Source organism: Chiloscyllium plagiosum, chromosome 2, assembly GCF_004010195.1.
Source record: "Chiloscyllium plagiosum isolate BGI_BamShark_2017 chromosome 2, ASM401019v2, whole genome shotgun sequence".
Classification (NCBI taxonomy): Eukaryota; Metazoa; Chordata; class Chondrichthyes; order Orectolobiformes; family Hemiscylliidae; genus Chiloscyllium; species Chiloscyllium plagiosum.
Genome location: NC_057711.1, coordinates 115,682,991 through 115,700,275, shown reverse-complemented (window position 1 = coordinate 115,700,275; position 17,285 = coordinate 115,682,991). Strand labels below are relative to the sequence as shown.

At 38.3% G+C, this 17,285-nt stretch overlaps 1 protein-coding gene across 2 annotated transcripts in view; it reads left to right on the top strand.

Annotated features, from left to right (window-relative positions):
* The window catches only part of smc5 (structural maintenance of chromosomes 5), a 62,933-nt gene that overhangs the window by 21,008 nt on the left and 24,640 nt on the right, over nt 1-17,285 (top strand). For both annotated transcript variants that reach the window (XR_006315499.1, XM_043716602.1), the window contains exons 9-15: nt 789-1,044; nt 2,443-2,597; nt 3,551-3,664; nt 4,837-4,931; nt 5,693-5,825; nt 8,580-8,753; nt 15,383-15,552. Coding sequence is in view for 1 of the 2 variants with exons in the window: in XM_043716602.1 (XP_043572537.1) it covers nt 789-1,044; nt 2,443-2,597; nt 3,551-3,664; nt 4,837-4,931; nt 5,693-5,825; nt 8,580-8,753; nt 15,383-15,552 (1,097 nt within the window). In the remaining variant the exon portion in view is untranslated. The remainder of the gene's footprint in view (nt 1-788; nt 1,045-2,442; nt 2,598-3,550; nt 3,665-4,836; nt 4,932-5,692; nt 5,826-8,579; nt 8,754-15,382; nt 15,553-17,285) is intronic.

The following is a 17,285-nucleotide window of genomic DNA, read 5'->3' as shown; positions in this document are numbered from 1 at the left end:
ACTAACCTCTTGTGTGGGACTTTATCAAAAGCTTTTTGAACGTCCAGGTACACTACATCTACTGGATTCCCCTCGTCCAACTTCATATTTACATCCTCAAAAAATTCAAGAAGATTTTCAAGCATGATTTCCCCTTCATAAATCCATGCTGACTCTGTCCTATCCTGTTACTACTATCCAGATGTGCAGTAATTTCATCCTTTATAATAGACTCCAGCATCTTTCCCACCACTGAGGTCAGACTAACTGGTCTATAATTACCTGCTTTCTCTCGCCCACCTTTCTTAAAAAGTGGTATAACATTAGCCACCCTCCAATCCTCAGGAACCGACCCCGAATCTATTGAACTCTGGAAAATAATCACCAATGCATCCAGATGCTTATTGTATTGCTGTTCGTTCCTCAGTCTTCTTGGATGACATCAACTCCATGCCACTATTACATGCCTTAAAAAAGACATTCAAACGTGAGTGTTAGCATATGCTCACCACTCTGATGCCAAACTATAATTATCAACAGCAATCTTGATATAATGTTTCTCTTTCCGTCTTGAGCCTTGTAATCTTTGTAGAACAAAAATACTGTGCAATAACATTTTCTCCTGGAAGCTGTATTCAAAAGTCCTCGTAAAATGTGCTGTTGCCCATTTTTTTTAATGACTATTACTTTTCGACAGTCTATAAGCTGTTCAAATGTTGATATCATGTTTAAGATGAAGAGGATCTATTTCAGTTCTTTATTTTGCTTTGTATTTTGATATACTTAACTGAAGGATTTTTATCTTCAAGGTTGAAGAAGTTCAGCAACGTTTAAGAATGAAAAAAGATGAAGAAGTTGACCGCCAGAAAAGAATAAGTAACACCAAAAAAATGATAGAAGATTTGCAGAAAGAACTGAACACTACCAGGAATTATGACCATGTGCAACCAGAAATAGATCAAATCAGTAGTGCTCTCCGCAAGGTTCAACAGGATAAAGGCACTGTTGACAGTGAGAAAATAGAACTGCGAAGAGAGAAGGAAAATCTGGAGAAAGAGAAGAAGAGTGAGTGTGTTCTAGAAAGATTGTAAATTCCAGTGTTTAAAGATCTATAATTATGGATAGTTAAGGAAAGTACTGACACAGAAGCTGAAAGAGTTGGAGAACTTCAGTAGGTATAACAGCATCTGTACAGTGAATAACAGAATTACTGTTTCAAGTCTAGTGACCCTCAGAATTTTGTCATTTTTTAATGGCATCTGCAATTCTTTGTTTTTATTGAAGGAAATATTGGCATCTGTCACTCTAGGATCAACAAAATAAACTAGTATCACAATAGCCAAGTTATTACTACTCGCGAAACTTTTCAGCAGAAGTTGTTAAATAGACCCAGAAAACTAAAATGTTTTTCTAATACTAACTAGTCAGAATTTAATTCAAGAAAGTTGAAGGGAGCTGTTATTTTCTACGAAATGATAAATGACATGGGTCAATTAGTCTATTTTTTGCATTTCTCCGGACCAAATAAAAACAGTTGGCAATATGCAAATCATGTGAATTCTTACAGTGAAATAATGTATTGTAATATTTAATTCCAAAATCTTTTTATCAGTAAATCATTGCAATAAAATTTCACAGTACTTAAATTAATTCTTAATAATAGAGGACAAAGTATTTGATGAAACGGGGGAAATTTGAGCATGAATGTAAAACTGCAGAGGACATAGAAACTGACCATAAAGGCTTTTATGAGTATGTTAACAGAAAAAGTTTAGTACATACTGCCAAGAGATGGGGAAACCATAATAGAGAACAAAGAAATGGCAGAGGAATTGAATATGTACTTTCTTGTTGTCTGGACAAAAGATCTCTTAGAAATGTTAGGGAACCAAAGGTCTACTGAGAGTGAATTGAAGGAAATCACTATTAGTAAGAAAATAGTGCAGGTGAATTAATGCGGTTAAAGGCTGACAAATCACCAGATTCTGATGATCTGCATTCAAGAATACTAAAGAAAGTGACTCAGAAAATATTGGCTGCATTGGTGGTCATCTTTTCAAAATTCTCTCTATTTTGGAATAGTTCCTAAAGATTGGGGGTGGTAAATGTGATCTCCATTGATTAGAAAAAAAGGGGGAGGAGTAAATCAGAATTACAGACCAGTTAGCCACAGCCAAAACATTGAATGTTTTCAAGAAGGAGTTAGATAGAGATCTTGGGGCTGAAGGAATCAAGGATATGGTGAGAAAGCAGGGACGGTCAGAGTTGGATAATCAGCCGTTCACATTGAATGGCGGAGCAAGGTCAAAAGATCAAATGGCCTGCTTCTGCTCCTGTTTACTGTGTTCTCTATATTTGCATTTATGTTGTTCTACTTAGACAGTGGCAGCGTTTTATGTATACTTACTGTTAGTGGAAACATTTGGTGACCCATTGAGTAATGTACTACTAATTGAAACACAGAGATTATGGCTCATATCAAGAGACTCGAAGACATGATGCACATTAAAGAAGAAAGTCTTCGAAATTATTTCCGGGATACATACAATGCTGTCTTGTGGTTAAGACAGAATAGGAATCTATTCCGTGGGCACATCTATGAACCAATTATGCTTGAGGTAAAGTTCTCTTTTTAATTATCTATACGTGAATACTGGTAGCATTTATAATTAGAGAAAGTAATGTGTGTTTGATTTGTACTTGTATTTGGACTTTTGTGTGCTGATCGGTGTTTTCAGTGAAACAGCAGAACATGAAATAAAAGTAGGATGTAAAGTACAGTACAGTAAACAAAATCTATTTAAGTAGCATACTGCGGCAACCATTGTGCTGAATCCTGTTTAAGGATACAATTGAATCTGTATCTGCTATTCAGGAGATATGACATGCCAAATTCTTACCGGTCATTGGCAAAAAAAATTGATCAGGTTGCCTGTGGTTTTTTTTGCTAATCACCTTAAGCCTCAGCTGTGTGGTTGATTGATCAGTGGGAATATAGGAGTATGAGGAGGCTCGATGGAGCATAAAGATTAGCATGATTATTTGGAATGAATGGCTTGTATCTTGCACTGTAGTTCTAAGTAATTTTGTGATAATGATTGCAACTTTTATTTATTATACTAATCTTCATGACCTCTCCCCACGTTACAATGCAGATAGACTGCAAAAAGAAACAGTAAAGTACCTGTTGCACAGTCTCCTACTCCAACTTAGTGCTACCTTCTCAAGGACAATGAGTTGGGCCGTACTTGCTAACCTAGCAAGCAGCATGTGTACCTCATGAATGTTTCAAAAAAACAAGAAAAATTATAAATTCTACTTCAAGAATGTTTAAAACTATTTGCTAACACCCAAATTATCTTCTTTCACTCATTCCAGCCTTGTTGGTGTTCTGGATTTTACTCGTCTTGAATTTGAGAATTTTTAACCATTCTGAATGAAAGATAATGATCTACTTCAATGCTGTTAGTTTCAAATCGAGAAATTGAAATTACAGGTTATGGTTGTGCCTTATTTTAGCCTGTTTTCCAGCAACATTTTATCAATTTTTACCTATTTAATTTTACTATAGCTTAATATGAAGGATTCAAGAAATGCCAAATACGTTGAAAATCATATTTCAATGAACGATATGAGGGCCTTTGTTTGTGTGAACATGGATGATATGGGTGCTTTCCTTTCTGAGGTCAGTATGAGCACAGATGTCCACAAGACTCTGCATTTTATTTGATCTTTTGCAAGCAAACCTCAGAAAGAGATTGCTAAAATATCTCCACAGCTAAAGTTAATTAAACGTGTGTGTGTCAATATTCTTCTGTTATGTTCCCTGCCTACTGCCTTCACCTAGTTTCTCCTCATACCATCCTTTCTGTCCTCAGTTATTGAGGATCCTACACCACACATCAGGTCATTCCATTATGCTTTTGTTGTCTTCCTATCCAATTCCTGACCAGGGCTCTGCCAATCTCTGCTCTGAAATAAATGAAATTGAAAATTTGGAAAGGTGTAATCTGTGCTGTCGTTAAACATGATCATACAAGGTCAAATTCCATCCAAAATATGTAGTCATCCAACTGTGAATTGATGCTAGTGAAATTGAGAGACTTTCTTACTTATGATGTCGCAATTACACTATTAATAATGTTTTAATTGTTTATAATGTCTTAAGTCAGAGAGAAACAATGGTGTAGTTGTAATGTCATTGGACTAGTAACTGGCGATTAGAGTTTAAGTGCCATCAAAGCAGCTGGTGGAATTTAAATCAATTAATAAATCTGAAATTAAGTGCTAATCTAAAAATGCCCTTAGAACTGTTGTCAGTTGTTTTAAAAATCCGTCTGGTTTACTGCTATCCTGTAGGAAAGGCAATCTGCACAGTGCTATTAAGTCGGAAGTTTCAGGACTTAGATCCAGCAGCTGTAAGAGGAAAAGCATCTTTGTTCCAAGTAAGAAAGGTGGTTGGTGTACCTATTTCTGACTTTCAAGGGCATTTGGGAATGGACAATAAATGATGGCTTTTCCAGTGACAGCTGCATCCCATGAATGATTTCTTTTTAAAAAATCTGCTCAGATACTTATTTCACAGACTCTAATGTGCAATTTCATGTTACTACTGTTATTACTAGACTTACTGATCTTCAGTGAGAGGATATGTTGATGTCAGCACTAACTTAGTTTGGGACAGACATCCATGATTTACCTATTTAGTGGTGTGTGCATGTATGTATGTTAGGAAAAAAGAGGATTAACAAACACTAAGAAGATTGTGCAAGAGGCAGGAGTTGAGAAAATGTGAACATTCATAATCTGATACAATATTGCCTAATAGGTTGGTTGACAAAAATCTTGCACTTGCAGGTTCGTGATAAACAGAGGCTAAAAGTAAATGCAGTGTGTGCACCTTCCGTCTCAGCTGCAGGGAGGCCACCCACGAGACCCATTCAAGAACTTCAGTAAGTAGTTTAAATTTAATTTTGAAATAAATTTGACAGGATTAAACTTGTGAAATAATAACAAAGCTTTGTAAAAGGTTAAAATTGTATTTACTGATTTTATAAGTTAACAATGTTGTCCTCAACATGTAACGGAAATAAAACCTCATGTAAGTAGAACTATCGGCATATAAAATTTGCATTTTATTTTTAGCTGGTTATGCTTGACGAGCTTTAGAAGAGGCTCGAGGGACTTTCTCTAATCATTTATGCCTCCTGCCCTGAATAATTGATGACTCATCTGTAGATATCTATAATTCTGTTAATTGATTTGCAGTTTTCCAACTCTAAGAACAATTTGCATAAACAATTTGTTATTATAATTAAAACTGCTATATCCCTATATTTATCCCATTTAATATTTTAACAGGTCTAGTTAGTCTTTTGCATGTAATCTTGCAATTTAACAATTGGATGAACATTATTTACATAATTTTACATGTCATGAAGCATTTCGCTCTCTATTTTTACTATATTTCAATAAATCAGTACAATTTTAGATTGAACCGAATCTAGTTTACTTTGTTTTACTTTCCTTTTTTCTTTTGTTCATTCATTTTTGGAATGCTTGAGCTAATGGTAAAAAGTAAATATGATACTGTTAACAGGGCACCAATTGCAAAAACTTTTGTAACATAAGCATCTGTGCACTTTAAACAATCAAATTTGGTTACTCTTTCAGAATCTTTTGAACTTATTGCTTCCATTTTTGTTTCAAATAGAATGTATGGCTTTGTATCCTACTTGAGAGAGCTGATAGATGCACCAGAACCTGTAATGAGTTATCTATGTGAGCAGTACAAGGTGTATGACGTTCCAATAGGAACTGCAAGAACCAAAATGTTGATTGAAAAGGTATGTGCTCTGAAAAAGAGTCCTATTTGACTCAGTGTTAACTGTGCTTCTCTCTCTCTCTCTTCTCTTTCCCCCCCCCCCCCCCCCCCAAATACTGCTACACTTCTGAGTTTCTCCAGTGCATCCTATGCTTATTTTAGATTTCCAGCATCATAGGTACTTTTCTTCTATCATAAGGTGTTTTAAGCTGGAGATCTGGACAGCCAGGCCCTAAGGGAGAGTTGAGATATGATGAGCAAGGTCTGAGTGGCAGGGATCAAGGACAGATGAGTAAGGCACATGAGCAGGGACATGGGATCTAAGAGTCAGTGAGGACAGGGACAGCAGGAAAGAGACCATGCTTGGTGGGTTTGGGAGCACTGGGCAAGAAGTTATTTGAGATTGCAAAGCATCAGAACAGGAAGTCTGGAAAAAGATATTAATGTGAAACTGGCAAAATCTATAATTGAACTGATACTACTTTATTAACTGAGTTAAAGTTTAGGGTTAAAGGGAAACTTTTTAAACTAAATTAGTAAAGTAGTATAAAGTTAATTTTTTTACCAGTATTAGTTTCACTTTGTCACTTTATAGGTGTCCTGTTTTGTGGCTTGCTGCTCAAATAATTTCCTCACCCTGCAAGGATTTCAGCCCTCATTCTCTGTCTCTGACCTCACCATCTGGGAGAACCCATGCCTCTGCCCTGCCACCAATGAATTTATGTGGTTTAATGGGCTATAATTACCCAGTTCAGAATTAGTCCCCTTCTTGAATATTCAGTCACCTGCAAACATAGGGAGTAGATTGCAAGAGAGCTATTAAATGTTCAAAGGGGCCTTAATTACCTTAGCTTCTATTTCCTAAGTGTTATAACATGAATGCAAAAGCTAAATCTACAGACACTGGAAATCTGAAATAAAAATAACATGTTGTAAATACTTAGTATGTCTGGCAGCCTCTGCAGAGTTAGTGCTCTAATTCCATTATGTTTCATTAAAACTGGGTAAAGTTTGAGACCTAACAGCCTTTTACACAACAACAGACAATGAAAGCCAGCAGGAGGGAAAGAATAAATGGGAAGAGCTGTGGGGTTGGAAGGTAGTAGAAAATAAACAACAACTAGGACAGTAATGCGAATCAAGAGATGGCAATGCAACAAGTAAAGAAACAACTGATGGATCCAGAGGAAGTGTAAGCGGTAATAGTGGAGTCATCACAGACAATGTTAATTGTGTGTTCATAACAATAAGTACTGTCTGCATTAGGAGCTCAATGTGGTACAAGACCTTTTAGTCTCGCTGGGATTTGTTCTGCATCTAATTTATCATTTACTACTAAAACATAAGCAAGATGTTTTCACATATCCCCTGTGAGAAATAAAACTGCTGTCACAGATGGATGACTGGCTCTATAATGGAGAGGAACAGTGAACTTCTCCATGGTATCCTAACTGATAATTATCCCTCAATCAGCATCACTAAAAGTAAATTGTTTGTTTATTATCATGTTGCTGCCTATGGCATCTTGCTGTGCTGAAATTGGCTGCTGTATTTATAACATGGACTTCACTTCAAAAGCACCTCATTAGTTGTAAAGTGTTTTGAGACATCCAGTTGTTGAGGAAGACACTACATAAATGCAAATATTTTCTTCTTCTGTGTTTGCCTGCCTTCCTTTCAAATGCATCTTCACAATTTAACTCAGCAACTCCTTGGAATAGTGAGTTCCATATCCTCCCCATTCTCCATGTAAACCTGTTGCTTCATAATATCCTGTCGGCTTTATTATTGACTGTTGTGTCTTTATGACCCTCCAATTTTGGTATTCAAAGTTTATGCGAAGATTTGTAGCTCGGGTGCTCGTTGTTGTGGTTCTGTTCGCCGAGCTGGGAATTTGTGTTTCGTCCCCTGTCTAGGTGACATCCTCAGTGCTTGGGAGCCTCCTGTGAAGCGAGTCTGTGATGTTTCCTCCGGCATTTATAGTGGTTTGTCTCTGTCGCTTCCGGTTGTCAGTTCCAGCTGTCCGCTGCAGTGGCCGGTATATTGGGTCTAGGTCGATGTGCTTATTGATTGAATCTGGGGATGAGTACCATGCCTCTAGGAATTCCCTGGCTGTTCTCTGTTTGGCTTGTCCTATAATAGTAGTGTTGTCCCAGTCAAACTCATCTGTGTGTGGCTACTAAGGATAGCTGGTCATGTCGTTTCGTGGCTAGTTGGTGTTCATGGATGCGGATCGTTAGCTGTCTTCCTGTTTGTCCTATGTAGTGTTTTGTGCAGTCCTTGCATGGGATTTTGTACACTACATTGGTTTTGGTATTCTCCTCAAATAGAAACACCTTCCACAGCAATGTATTGATAGTTAGAATTCCACTGATCTGCTGATAGACTGAGTGATCGCACTGTGATAGGTTATCTATATTCACAAGAAGTAAATTGGAGTTGTGAAAGTGGCTTTTGGTTTTTGCAGCAAATTGATTTTAGGAAATGTCTATTTAGCTTTTGACCCTAACAAATCTACAGTAATTAAGTAATTTACTGTTGGGATATTGTCTTGAATTGTCGATTCTCATTGCACCATTTTGGTAAGCCTTTTACAGGTTTTATGCATGCTTTTTAAAACATATTTCAAAGTTTAAGAAAAGGATACTGATGAAAATTTACTCTCAGCAACATTTTTGTAACTTTGTTGAAAACAGAACATTGCTGTAATAGAGTATAAATCTTCAAGGTGAAAGTGGAGCGGTCTGTACCCAAGCAATGTGTTTTTTTTTTGTAGGTAATAAGCGAAACACAGCTGCGTCAGATCTATACAGGAGAAGAACGATACACTGTAAAGAAATCAATTTACTCAAATAAAATAATTTCAAGCAACACACAGCTAAAGGATGCTAAGTTTCTCACTATACAGGTGGATGCAGATGAAAGACGACGCTTGGAGGATCTATCAAGGGTAAAGATTTTATATAAAATATAAGCTTTTGGTGCATGCGTAAAAAGAGAAAAATAATTATTGCTTTGTGGTCAAGAGATTGCAGGTCCCTTATACTGAATAGTTCATCCACTTAACTTCCATTGTTAGTCTTTTGACAAATTGGCGGGATGTTAAACATGAAAGACTTTAGCTTGCCTATGGAGTATGGAACTATGAATCATAGTCTCAGGGGTCAGCCATTTAGGACTGAACAATATATATCTTCACTCAGTCCCTTTGGGATTTGCAAGCTCAGCTACCATGTATTTTCATGACTGAAATCAGTACATTTTGAGCATGAAGGAAGTATAGGAATTGGGTAAGTAGTGTGGCAGTGGAGTTAACAAAAGTCTGTCCATGACCTTATTATTGAAAAGTAGAGCAGATTTGATGCATTGTATTGACTATTGCTATTTAATTGATAAGCCCGAATGTTTTCTGAGTTAGTTGATATCTCATGTAAGTATGCCAACTTCTCACCCTTCCATTTTAAAGTTTCTTATTGTAACTTCTAGAGGAACCGGGCAACTTCAAGCAGTACAATTTGGATTTATTCATTCGATTGCAGATACAGTTAGATTTGTGTTTTAACAGCGAGTGTTGTTAACTCATCATTGTTTCTGCAATAAAATCTAGTATATGTTTTTAGGATTTGTATTTCAGAGGTTGTTTCAGACAATAACTGCATTTGGAGAAATGCCAGGCATGGTGTTTCCAGACTGTGGAAAATTAGAGTATTGTTGAGAAACTTGTGCAGTGCATTATTACAGGAAGTGTCAGGTGACTGAATGAAATCAAAACGCTATTCCTGGCCACCCTACCATTGAAAGGGTATTATTAAACTAAAGAGTGCAGAAAATATTTAATAGGATCCGACATGGATTGGAAGATTTGAGTTAGAAGGAGAGCTTGATAGGCTGGGACTTTTTTTCCTTGGAGTGTAGGAGACTGAGGGGTGACCTTACAGGGATCTATAAAATCATGAGAGCTATGAGTAAGGTAGATAGCCAACAACCTTTCCCTTATGGTAGGGGAATCTAAAACTAGAGGGCATAGGTTTAAGATGAGAGGGAAGAAATACAAAAGGGTCCAGAGAGGCAACCTTTTTCACACAAGAGGGTGGTGAGTGACTGGAACAGGTTGCCAGAGGTTATGGTGAAAGCAAGTGTAATTTCATCATTTAAGAAACAGTTAGTCAGGTACGTGGAAAGGACAGAGATGGAGGGATATGGACCAAATGCAGGCAAATGGGACTAGTTTAAATTGTGAAGATCAGGCGGCATGGGTGAGTTGGGCTGAAGGCCCTGTTTCCATGCTGTAGACCTCTATGACTCAGTCACTACTAACAGATTCTTTATTTTGGCTATTGATACAAGACAATTGTATCTGAATGTTCTCAGGAGGTTGTGCCTTAATGGGATCCATCAGTACACATCAGAAATAGCTAGAAGTGTTCATGTCTTGTGAATTTTTACAATACCTTAAGTTTTCTGGTCTTTTACATTGCATCAGTAATTTAAAAATTAATCTGAATTTAAAAAGGCATTTCCTTTCAGCTGAACACCTTTTGGATAAAAATACACTTCACCTGTCTCTCAGGGTCACAGAAGGATACTTGGTTTAAACAGTTGATGAGCTATGCAGAGCATTACTTCTCAGGGCCAATGAGGCTGGGTCTAAGAAATCTGAACACATGAAACAGATTTTGGGACACTATCTTTGCATTCTTGGGTGATTAGAGTGCGGTTGATGCATGAGCAAGGTGGATTCCTGACCCCTTCACTGTCTCTTGGGTACATGTTTCAGCATCACAGCTCAAAGTTTTCAAACCCTTGGTGTTCGTTCATTTTTCTCCCCCCTTAAGTGAGCGTTAGTTGTATCGTGTCTCTATGCATCTCCTTTCACACTGGTCTGATTCAGTGATTTATTTTACCTTGCATGATTGACTTTATTGCAGGTAAGAAGGGCCATTTAGCTTTGTCAAAAATACAGTAAAGGTTAAAGCTGGGTTTGGGAAAGGAGTAGTGTTCAATATGGAATTTGAAACCAGCTGTCAGATTTCGCACTTATTCTTGTAAAACAATCATGTTCAAACTGTATTCCACTTCGTCCAAAACTCTACTGCCTGTATTTTAACCCACACCATGTCCTCCTTATCCATCATTCCTCCCCCCATTGATTTACTGTCTTTCTGGTCTCCACTTTAGTCATGATTCTAGTCTTCATGCTTAAATCATTTTATGCTCTGTGCCCACTTCCCTATCCATATTTCTGTTCTTCCCCAACATCTAGGTTAGGAGTGAAGGAAACCAGAGGTGGAGAAATGCAGGCTAGTTGGTGGGTTGTAGAGCAAGAAAATGTTGCAGAGATTGTCATGGCAAACTTAGGACAAGTTTGGTATTGGGGGAGTAGGATAAATCATACAGTCAGAGATGTACAGCATGGAAAGAGACCCTTCAGTCCAACTTGTCCATGCCAATCAGATATCCCAACCTAATCTAGTCCCATTTGCCAGCACTTGGCCCATATCCCTCTAAACACTTCCAATTCATGTACCCATCCAGATGCCTTTTAACTGCTGCAGTTGTACCAGCCTCCACCACTTCCTCTGGTAGCTCATTCCATATATGTACCACACTGTGTGAAAAGATTTCCCCTTAGGTCCCTTTTATATTTTTTTCTTCTTTCACCCTAAACCTATGCCCTCTAGTTCTGGACTCCCCACTTCAGGAAAAAGACTTTGTCTATTTACCATATGCATGCCCCTCTTGATTTTATAAACCCCTATCAGGTCACCCCTCAGCCTCTAACGCTCCAGAGGAAACAGCCACAGCCTATTCAGCCTCTCCAACCTTGCAACAATCTTTTCTGGTTTCATAATGGGAAGGAGACCAGAATTGCATGCAATATTCCAAAAGTGGCCTAACCAACGTCCAGAACAGGTGCAACATGACCTCTGACCAATAAAGGAAAGCATACCAATTGCCTCCTTCACTATCCTATCTACCTGTGACTCTACTTTCAAGGAGCTATGAACCTGCACTCCAAGGTCTCTTTGTTCAGCAACACTCCCTAGGATCTTAACATTAAGTGCATAAGTCCTGCTAAGATTTGCTTTCCCAAAATGCAGCACCTCACATTTATCTAAACTAAACACCATCTGCCACTCCACAGCCCATTGGCCCATCTGATCAAGATCCAGCTGTACTCTGTGATAACCTCCTTCGCTGTCCACTGCACCTCCAGTTTTGGTGTCATTTGCAGATTTACTAACTATACCTCCTATGTTCATATCCAAATCATTTATATAAATGATGAAAAGTAGTGGACCCAACACCGATCCTTGTGGCACTCCACTGGTCACAGGCCTCCAGTCTGAAAAAACCCTCCGCCACCCTCTGTCTTCTACCTTTGAGCCAGTTCTGTATCCAAATGAATAGTTCTTCCTATATTCCTTGTTAATCAGTCTCCCATGGGGAACCTTGTCGAACGCCTTACTGAAGTCAATATAGATCACGTCCGCCGCTCTGCCCTCATCAATCCTCTTTGTTACTTCAAAAAACCCAATCGCGTTTGTGAGACATGATTTCCTATGCACAAAGCTATTTTGACTGTCCCCAACCAGTCCTCGCCTTTCCAAATACGTGTAAATCCTATCCCTCAGGGTTAGCACTGCTGCCTCATAGCAACAGGGTCGCAAGTTCGATTTCAGCCTCGGTTGACTGTCTGTGTGGAGTTTACACATTCTCCCCTGTGTCTGCGTGGGTTTCCTCCGGGTGCTCTGGTTTCCTCCCATAGTCCAAAGATGTGCAGGCCAGCTGAATTGGCCAAGCTAAATTGCCATAGTGTTCGACGCATTAGTCAAAGGGAAATAGGTCTGGGTGCGTTACTCATCGGAGGGTCGGTGTGGACTTGTTGGGCCGAAGGGCTGGTTTCCACACTGTAGGTAATCTAATCTAATCTAAACTTGCCCGCCACCGACGTCAGGCTCACCGGTATGTAGTTTCCTGGCTTGTTCTTACCACCATTTCTTAAATAATGGTACCATGTTAGCCAACCTCCAGTCTTGCACCTCATCTGTGACTATCAATGATACAAATATCTCAGCAAGGGGCCCAGCAATCACTCCCCTAGCTTCCCACAGACCGGGTCCTGGGGATTTATCCACTTTTATGCGTTTCGAGACATCCAGCACTTCCTCCTCTGTAATTTGGATATTTTTCAAGATGTCACCACCTATTTCCCTACATTCCATATCTTCCATGTCCTTCTCCACAGTTAATACTGATGCAAAACACTCGTTTAGTATCTCCCCCCATCTGCGGCTCCACACAAAGACTGCCTTGCTGATCTTAGAGGGGCCATCTTCGCTCCCTAGTTACCCTTTTGTCTTTAATGTATTTGTAAAATCCCTTTGGATTCTCCTTAATCCTATTTGCCAAAGCTATCTCATGTCCCCTTTTATTAAGTATACTTGCATTTACACTCTTCTAAGGGGTCACTCTATCTCTCCTATCTATACCTGACATATGCATTCTTCTTTTTCTTAACCAAACCCACAATTTCTCTCTTCGTTCAGCATACCCTACGCTTACCAGCCTTTCCTTTCACCCTAACAGGAATATACTGTCTCTGGACTCTCATTATCTCATTTCTGAAGGCTTCCCATTTTCTAGCCGTCCCCTTCTCTGTGATCACTGCACCCAATCAGCCTTTGAAAGTTCTTGCCAATACCGTCAAAATTAGCCTTCCTCCAATTTAGAATTTAAACAGTTAGATCTGGTCTATCCTTTTACATCACTATTTTAAAACAAATAGAACTATGGTTGCTGGCCCCAAAGTGCTCTCCCACTGACACCTTGGTCACCTTCCCAGCCTTATTTCCCAAGGGTAGGTCAGGTTTTGCAGCTTCTGTAGTAGGTACATCCACATACTGAATCAGAAAAGTTTCTTAGACACACTTAATAAATTCCTCTCCAAATCTTAACACTGTGACAGTCCCAGCCTACGTTTGGAAAGTTGAAATTCCCTACCATAACCTCCCTATTATTCTTACACATAACTGAAATCTCCTTACAAATTTGTTTCTCAATTTCCCTCTGACTATTAGGGGGTCCATAAATACAATCCCAGTAAGGTGATCATGCCTGTCTTATTTTAGCTTGTCCCATGATGAACACAGTCAGCTGATTCCTCAGCAACAAACCCAAACAAGCAGACAAAATGTGCCCATAAACCCGAGCCACTCTTCCCTACATCAAAGACATCTCAGAAATGACTGCCAGACATCTCTGACCTCTTGGCATTATGGTAGCCCACAAACCCACCAATACACTAAAACAGCAACTAATGAACTTTAACGACCCTATACAGAAAACAAGCAAAACTCTAGTCATTTACAAGGTACCTTACAAGAACTGTAACAAACACTACATTGGACAAACAGGCAGAAAACTAGCCACCAGGAAACATGAACACCAACTGGCCACAAAAACCCCTGACCCACTCTCCCTAGTATCCTTACATACAGATGACGAAGAACACCATTTCAACTGGGACAATGCATCCATCCTAAGGCAAGCCAAGCAGAGATACGTACGAGAATTCTTAGAACTGTGGCATTCTAACTGGAACTCTTATCAACAAACACATTGACTTAGACCCCATTTACCACCCTTTGAGAAAAAGAACAGGAAATGACATCACCAACCCAAGGAAACCTAAACACATAAATAGAAAGCTCACCAAGAGCTTACTGATGATGTTACCTAGTATGGTGATGAAACATCTGAAAACAAACCTTCCAGCTCAGCGAGCAAACTTGCATCCAAAATGTGGGTGCCAAGAAATGACAATTTTAATTATATCTGTGTTATCTAACAAGATTTTTTACAACAAGGTGTCCTACAAAAACTTTGGCTCTTTTTGTTAATATTAATTATGAGGATGGTTACACTGGTGAATTCAGTTGTTTGAGTTCATAATCTGAGACCATCTGTAAAAACAATCAATCCTGAAATATTTTGTGTGATGGGGCAAAGGTGGCATCGTGTCACACCCAAAGGCTCAGATTTCAATCCATTTTACTGGCCCAATAAAAGTAAAATACAGCAATTGCTGCAAATCTGAAACAAGCAGAGAATGCTGGAGAAACTCGGCAAGTCTCTCTCCAACTGTAGAGAGAGAAAAACAAAATTAGCATGTTGAGACTGTTGTGACTTCAGAACTGAATTATCACATCAGATTTGAAACATTTACTCTATTTCTGTCTCCACAGAGTGCCAGATCTGCTGAGTTTCTCCAACATTGTGTTTTAGTTATTGACCAAATAGTTATTGACCATGTATGTGTGATCACTTAAAGCTTTTCCTCATCCTTTATCTTGAGTATAATTTACTGAAGACCTTGTATTTTGTGAACCAGTTATGTGGTGAGGGTAACTGCAAAAAAGCTACCGTCTAATGGTACAGGCATTTCTTTTCCTCCAGTTGGATACTTGCCTTTTAATTTGAATGAGAAGGTTGAATACAGTCAGAGTGAGGAATCAATGGTGGTTGCTTACATAAAACTGCAGAGTATAATGACTCCCTCTTCTGTTTCATCCACAGGACATAACCTCCAATTTGAATGCAGTAGAATCACGCATTACTGAATTTTCTGAGAAACAGAGACTTCTCGAGCGCAAAGATAATGAACTGAGAACAAAGAAGAAAGAACTGTTGGAGATGAAGAGCAGGCGAAGACAATTGGAACAAAAGATCAGCACAAAAAATGATAGGTATGGGCTCTGCATTATACTATTTGCAGAACATTTGCTTAACCTATATCCACCCACTAATCTCTGTGTACTCAAGATATTAATGATGTCCATTCATGTGTGATACAAAGAAGATGGAGATTGTACACTGCTTGAAATATTTAAAGAAAACTGCTTACTATTATGAACTGCCAAGTTCATTTACACAGGAAATTGGTGAAACCACATTTCAAGTATTGTTTTGACCTCCTTATTTAAGAAGCTAGTAAATGTGCTGGAAGACAGTTCAAAGGAGGTTCAGTAAATTGATACACAGAGGACTGGGTTGTTTTACAAGAATAGGTTAGATGGGCAGGCTTATTTCCATGGCATTTAGAAAAGCAACGGGCAGCTTGATTAAAGTTCATATGATCCTGAATGGCTGACTTAATAAGATGAACATGAAAGGATATTTCCTCTTGTGGGTCAACTGGAGGAATTGCCTAAAAGTTAGGGTGACCCCTTTTAGGATAGAGATGAGAATTTTTTTTCTCAGCATTGAATGACGTTGGAACACACTGCCTGAGAAGATAGTGGAGGGAATGTCATTGAATATTTTTTAAGGTAAAGGTAGTTAGATTCTTGATAGGGAGGAGAATCACAAGTTATTAATGGTAGTTGGAAATGGTGAATATGAAACAGATCAGCTGTAATCTTACTGAATAACATAGCAGGTTCAAGGGACCAAATGACCTCCTTCTAATCCATATGTTCGAGCAAATTTACTTATGTGGACACATGTTTATGGTGGCCTTGCCTATGAGAATAAAATTTTATTACCATGGTGTGATTTAATTAAAGATTAGTGGCAGGGCAATATAAGCTTGTACAATGTGAGATTTGCATGTTTTTTTGTGAGTAAAGATCAAGCAGTAACATTTTATTGAGCAATTTAGTGAGAAGTGTTCTTTCACTTTTCACATGTAGAATAATGTATCCCATTTCGAGAGAATAGTTTTTGTATCAGGATTAGACAGGTTAGCATTGAGCATTCCTGAATTTCGCAGTCCACTTGGCTGCTTAAAATTATTGTGAATATTTCTTTATTGTATCATAGAATTGCTGACATTAATGCAATTATGTGATTGCTGCAATTTCAAATCAAAAAAATTTGTTAAAATTCTGGAGTCTATTTTCATTGTGACCATGTAAATTGTGTTTTATATTTATTTGTCACAGTGGGTAGGTGATATTGCTATTTTTATCATTTTGGTCTGTTAATCTCTGATGTGAGACTGCCTCCAAACATACTTCAAAAATTTGTGTACCTATCTCAAATTTTCCAAACATTGTGCAAAGTAAACTTTCAATTGTGCAACGTACTTCAAAATAAATCTTGAATTTTATAAACTGTGGCGCAGAGTTTTTAAAAATTTGTTCATGGGGGATGGGTATTGCTGGCTAGCTCAGCATTTATTGCTCTTGAGAAAATGCTGGTGAGCCCACTTTTTCTATTTTTATTTACCATATTGTTTTTGCTGGCTTCATTAGCCAAATATTGCTTGCTCTTCTTGCATTCTGCAGATTGGTGATGTGCTGGGAACTACCTTACAGCTGAAATTTTATTCTGTTTATTTAGTGAATCGAGTCTAGGTTCAGCTTCATTATCTTTTGGACCCTTTGGAAAGAGGACTTTTGCACCTTTTGGATTTAAAGATAACTGAGGCAGTGATGATATACGAATTAAAACATATTCTAAACTTTGTTTAATACTT